This window comes from Acinonyx jubatus, chromosome E1, assembly GCF_027475565.1.
Source record: "Acinonyx jubatus isolate Ajub_Pintada_27869175 chromosome E1, VMU_Ajub_asm_v1.0, whole genome shotgun sequence".
Lineage (NCBI taxonomy): Eukaryota > Metazoa > Chordata > Mammalia > Carnivora > Felidae > Acinonyx > Acinonyx jubatus.
Window position 1 is genome coordinate 53,540,180 of NC_069397.1, and position 6,158 is coordinate 53,546,337.

The 6,158-nt window shown below is 50.8% G+C and overlaps 1 protein-coding gene across 1 annotated transcript; it reads right to left on the reverse strand.

Annotated features, from left to right (window-relative positions):
- Positions 1 to 1,476: 1,476 nt before the first annotated feature.
- On the reverse strand, positions 1,477 to 5,446 carry CD300C (CD300c molecule). The gene is made up of 4 exons (XM_015082500.3): positions 5,006 to 5,446; positions 4,140 to 4,475; positions 3,364 to 3,487; positions 1,477 to 2,264 (listed from the first exon to the last, which is right to left on the reverse strand). Exons 1-4 carry the CDS (start codon positions 5,064 to 5,066, stop codon positions 2,132 to 2,134), a joined length of 654 nt encoding a protein of 217 aa, XP_014937986.2. The 5' UTR covers positions 5,067 to 5,446; the 3' UTR covers positions 1,477 to 2,131.
- Positions 5,447 to 6,158: the final 712 nt, after the last annotated feature.

Genomic DNA, 6,158 nt, shown 5'->3' on the forward strand with positions numbered 1-6,158 from the left:
TAAAAACCTCTAGATCGGAATTGAAAGCCCACAAAACTCCCCACACGTAAAGTCAACTAACCTTTGACAAGGGAGCCAAGAGTGGCCAAGGGGGGAAGAAGAGTCTGCTCAAGAAATGGTGATGGAAAAACTGGAGAACCACATGCAGAACAACGGACTTGGACCCCTCACAAATGTTGACTCCAAATGGATTCAGCCTTAAATGTAACACCTGAAACTGTAAAACTCTTAGGCAGAAACAGGGAAAAAAGCATCTTGACGTTGGTCTTGGCACAGAGTTTTGGAAATGACATCAAAATGACATCAAAAACACAAGCAACAAAAGCAAAAATTAATAATAAGTAGGACTGGGCTGCATATTAAAAACTTGCTTGTTTTTTAAATGTTTGTTTATTTATTTTGAGAGAGAGCACGTGTGAGTGGGGGAGGAGCAGAGAGAGAGAGAGAGAAACAGAATCCCAAGCAAGATCCACACTGTTAGCACAGAGCCTGACTTGGGGTTTGAACTCATCAACTGTGAGATCAGGACCTGAGCTGAAACCGAGAGACTTATGACACCTGGCTGATTTCTAGACCACCAGAGCGGGGGTGGGGGGGTGGTGGCGCTAAGGAATGGGGGTGTGTCTCTCTCGGTCCAGCACCTACGTTATTTACCAAGTCCACACCTAACTGTGAAGGTCCCACCAAGTGCCAGGTACTCTTCTGTGGATACAGCCCTGAGCCACTGAAACACAATCCTGCTCTGACAAAAGTGGGGGGATTCACATAAGGACTAGTTCAACACACTCATCAAGATAAGTGTGCATGCTCGTGATGAGTTGGATGCTTAACCAACTGAGCCACCCAGGCGCCCCTCATATTAGAGTCTTGTGCACAGCAAAAGAAACAATCAATAAAATGAAAAGATAGCCAAAAGAATGGGAGAAAATATTTGCAAGTCATATATCAGATAAGGGGTTAATATACCAAATATATAAAGAGTTCATGCAACTCAATAACAACAATAAAAATAACAACTTCTATAATGTGATTTGGCTTGTTTTTTTGTTTTTTTTTTTTTTTTTTTTTTGTTAATATGTTGGAGAGGCACCTGGGTGGTTCAGTTGGTTAAGCGCCTGACTCCTGGTTTCGACACATGTCATGATCTCACGGTTTGTGTGTCCAAGGCCTGCATCAGGCTCTGTACTCATAGCTCAAAGTCTGGAGCCTGCTTCAGATTCTGTGTCTCCCTCTCTCTCTGACCCTCCCTCCCTCCCTCACATTCTGTCTCTCTAAAAAATAAATAAACATTAAAAAATATTTTAAAAAGAGTATGCACTTATTGGATACATTCTTTTGTGTCTGATACATTGCAAGAAAAAAAGTTTACAGAGTATTCTTTTTTTTAGTTTAATTTAATTTAATTTTTTAAATTTACATCCAAATTAGTTGGCATATAGTGCAACAATGATTTCAGGAGTAGATTCCTTAGTGCCCTTTACCCATTTAGCCCCTCCCCCTCCCACAATCCATAACCTTCAGTTTGTTCTCCATATTTATGAGTCTCTTGTTTTGTCCCCCTCCCTGTTTTTATATTATTTTTGTTTCCCTTCCCTTATGTCCATCTGTTTTGTCTCTTAAAGTACTCATAGGAGTGAAGTCATATGATTTTTGTCTTTCTCTGACTAATTTTGCTTAGCATAATACCCTCTAGTCCCATCCACATAGTTGCAAAGGCAAGATTTCATTTTTTCTGATTGCCGAGTAATATTCCATTGTATATATATACCACATCTTTATCCATTCATCCATTGATGGACATTTGGGCTCTTTCCATACTTTGGCTATTGTTGATAGTGCTGCTATAAACATGGGGGTGCATGTGCCCTTCGAAACAGCACACTTGTATCCCGTGGATAAATGCCTAATAGTGCAATTGCTGGGTCGTAGGGCAGTTCTATTTTTAGTTTTTTGAGGAACCTCCATACTGTTTTCCAGAGTGGCTGCACCAGCTTGCATTCCCATACAGAGTATTCTGATAGAAATGTGGACAACAGCTGGATGTATTGGTCAGAAGGCCGTTCCCATCCATGAGAGGCGCTGTGTTCCGGACAGATCATCAATGGGCAATAGGTGTTACTGGTCTTCATAATCAGGCTGACTCTGCCCGTCCCCCAGAGCCCCTCTGAGGTCTGGTCACCCAGAGGACCACACTGAGCATGCTTAGAAGCAGGGGCACCTCCAGGAAGACCAGGAGCAAGAAGTAGACGCTGCTGAGCAGGGACCTGTGGGGGACACAGTGACAGACAGTGAGCCACATCCTCAGGGAGAGTCCCTGGTACCCTCTGCTTTCCTTCTGTCCCTGTGCCCATGTCCTGAGGCCCCAACAACCCATGCGGAGATGAGTCCCAGGCGGGTCCATGGGCATGGCGGCCCCACACTAGAGACTGCTCCCGTACCCGTCAGGCTAACAGGTGGCCTTGAGACAGGACGGTGGACATGAAAAAGGGCCCGGCCCCTGGAGTGATGTGAGGGAGACCCCAGGGAGTGACGTGGGACCTGGGCCAGGAAGAGGGTTCTACCTCAACCTTCTGCATTGGGGGTTACCCTGTCTGTGGACTAGAAATCAGTATCAGGGTTATTTGTCTGGTGGCTCTCCCGTAAACAGTATCTCCCACGAGGGCTCGGAAATGTTAGCTTTATTCGCAATGAGCATCTGGCACCTGTGTGGCACCTGGTTCAGTGGCTGATGATAGAAGGGACAGATGACATGGCTCAGCTCTTGCCTCCCTCAGAGGCATGGTGTTCGACAGGATGCCACTCTGGCCAGGGCTTGGGGGGCGGGGGAAGGAGGGGGCACAGGGCAGGGCCACCGGCCCCCAGAGCACCTGGCCTGGGCCAAGCCCTGAAGGTGTCTTTTGTAAAACTCTTGATGCTTGCTCTTACCTCTCCCTGGAGCCCCATTTCTGCAGACACCTGAGTGGCGACTCCCTAAATCCTGCAGGTCCCCAGTGAAATGTCCTCTCCCTGGTGGTTGTGTATTAAATAGCGCGCACGTCCCCCTCCCACATGTGCCCTCCCCGACCCCTCTGACGGACTTTTTCCAAGCACTCATCATGAATACGCACTTATCATGATGAGCATGTCGACTTAGTCCTTGTGTGAATCCCACCCCCCACTTTTGTCAGAGCAGGATGTGTCTCAGTGGCTCAGGGCTGTATCCACAGAAGAGTGTCTGGCACTAGGTGGGACCCTCACAGTTAGGTGTGGACTTGGTAAATAATGAGGGTGCTGGGCTGAGAGAGACACACCCTCATTCCTCAGCTCCCCGTGTGGTCTAGAAATCAGTCAGGTGTCATAAGTCTCCCCATGAAAGCCTCTTACCCGGGATGTTGGCTGGGACTGGGGGTCTCTTGTTGGATTGCAGTGCTCCCCGTGGGTGCTGGCAGGGTCTTGTGAAGGCCTGGGGGGCTGGTGGACCTCATGATGCTGGGGGCTTCAGTGGAGCCTGAGAGGGAAGAACACATCAGGCCTGCCGCCCTCCCCCTGGGTCTCCCACTCGGTCAACTCATTCTTGGGTCGTCTCGAGGTTGCTGCAGACCTTGAAAATCACAGCTGTGAGGCTGGGGCCCCAGGAACCATCCATGACATAGTGATGTTCTCTAGGGCCCCAGGGTCATGGGCAGCCTATAAGGGTGAAGAAGAAATATCTGAGGGGTCCTGTTTCCCATTGGGAGGATAGAGAGATTCCAGGAGGAGACTAGGGTCCCTTTAGAGTAGACAGGACTCTTGTCAGGGCAGGAAGGCAGCTGACCTCAGACTCAGGGCCTCTCCCATCCCCCTTCCCGGGAGAGCTTTAGGCTTCACAGTGTGTCAGGGTGTGGCATACAGAGGCACCTATGACAGCCAGGGGTGTGCTTGTGTGAGGGTGCAGACAACACAACACATGCACACATGAATGCACATACATCTAGACACACACATGTGGACATGCCCACAAGAGCACATACATACACCTCCCCGGTGTCCTGCATCACCAGCCCCATCCTCTCCCTGTTCTTCTAGCCTACATGTCACCACTTTCCTGAAGGTTCGGGGTGACCGGCCCCAGTCTCAGGGGCCCTAGTACGGGTGCTGGGGGAAGGGTGTGTACAGCTCACCTGGGGTCACAGACACCACAATGTGGACGGCGGGGTCTTGCAAGTATCCTCCTAACCATGATGTATCGATCCCACACCGATATATTCCTGCATCATCCTCTGTGAGGTTCTCCAAGGTCACTGTGAAGGTGAGGCTTGCAGGATGGTCCCTGATGGACACGTGGCCATTCCTCATTTCTCTGTTTGACCCTTTGGTCTCCACAGTTTTCCAAAAACATGGCCTTTTGCACCAGTATTTGGAACCTTCTCTTAACTGCTCTTCATATGAACATTGCACGCTCAGGGATCCCCCCACAGTGCCTGTCACGGAGGTGGGGCCACTTATAGAGGAACAGCCTGGAAAACACAGCCAAGTGTGGGCCCCTCATCAGATGGGCTTGGGTCAGTGGGCTTTGGGGTCAAGGTGCCTCAGGTCCCTCAAGGGCCCTCAGGATCTGGAGGAGGCCTTGGCAGGAGACAGTCCTTTCCTGAGACCCAAGGGAGAGGATGTCACAGAGTGGACAAGGAGAGGCTGTTCATGGTGTGTGTGTGTGTGTGTATGTGTGTGTGGGTGTGTGTGTGCCCGCATGTGCACATGATGCTCCAAGACATCACTTCTGACTGTGACAATGACGTTAATGGTGGACACAGATTCCCTCTCATCGGTGCTGCTCAGTCCAGGACAGTGGACAAGATTCACCTGCTTCATGCCTTGAATCCTCCTGGTCACTGCTGAGGCAGTAGCTGGCCGCTCCTGGAATTTTCTCTGTTCTCCCTCCTCCCTCCCACATCCTCCTTCCTTCCCCTTGGGTCCCTCTCTCCCCACCTCCCCCTGCCCTCCCTCCCACCAAGGGCCGACTTCCCTGCCCAGGCTCAGCCCCACTCACCTGGGACCTGTAGAAGGAGTAGAGCTGTAGGCAGCCATGCCCTCCCATTCCCCAGGGTCATTTCTATGGCACAGACGTCACCCACAGCAATGTCAGGCTCCTGAGGGGGAACACTTTCAAGCCTCCTCACAGAAGGTCTGGTCTCCACGTCCCACTTCTGCTTTCCTAGGCCTCTTTGGTTCCTTGTTCAGTCTGTCTTTGGTCCCCACAGTCTTCTTCCATGGTCACTCGAACTGGTCAGGGTGGAGGAAGCTTGGGGACAGAAGAGCATGGGCTGGTGCAGAGCCCAGGACCTGGTGCCCTGCGTGCTTCTCAATCTGTGGACAGGTCCCCATCCAGGTCCAGGGCCGGCGTGGGATTGCCATCCCTCTCCACAGCCCACAGCTGCTCCTCTCACTATCCACATTCACCCCCACACTACGGAGACACATCAGAGCATTTCCTCCTCAGTGGGCCACCCACACCCTTGTGACACGTCACTTCCTTGTGCTCAGGAGGCACCATCTCTGGGGTAAAGGCCAGAGCACCCATCAGTGGTGACCACAGTGGTGTTAGGACCCCCCCAACCTGCAGCTCCAAGCACTCCCACAGTCCCCCATGGAACCCCTGCTCTCCTCTAACCACACAGGTTGGCACTGTGACCTCACATTCCTTCAAAGGTCTCATTTTGGGGTGCCCGGGTGGCTCAGTCGGTTGAGCATCTGATTTTGGCTCAGGTCATAATCTTGAATCTTGCGGTTCAAGAGTTCAAGCCCTGCTTCGGCCTCTGTGCTAACAGCTCAGAGCCTGGAGCCTGCTTCAGATTCTGTGTCTCCCTCTCTCTCTGTTCCTCCTCTGCTCACACACTATCTCTCAAAAATAAATAAAAATTTTTAAAAAAGGTCTCATTTTGACTCTGGGTTCCCAACCAGGGTACAAATCCCTCAGGCTGTGTTTCTCTGTTCTCCAGACATAGACATGGAGCAGCTGTCACCAACATGAGGACCTCACTTTTTACTTTCTTCTTTGGAAAGTCCACTCTGCTGTGACTTGCAGGGGAGAGTACTGAGAATGGACAAGAGGATGTAGGGATTGGAGGTACTGATGAGAAAATGGGGGCACGTGAAGCTGAGGCTGGGCCTGTCCTCTCCAGCCAGTGGCACAGAGGGGTGGT

Bases quoted from the DNA above. Each gene is read 5' to 3' on its own strand.
- CD300C (XM_015082500.3), bottom strand. From the start codon at position 5,066: ATGACCCTGGGGAATGGGAGGGCATGGCTGCCTACAGCTCTACTCCTT. The intron at 4,476-5,005 runs GTGAGTGGGGCT...TGTGTTTTCCAG, and splicing joins ACTCCTTCTACAGGTCCCAG to GCTGTTCCTCTATAAGTGGC. The intron at 3,488-4,139 runs GTGAGCTGTACA...CTTCCCTCTCAG, and splicing joins TGTGGTGTCTGTGACCCCAG to GCTCCACTGAAGCCCCCAGC.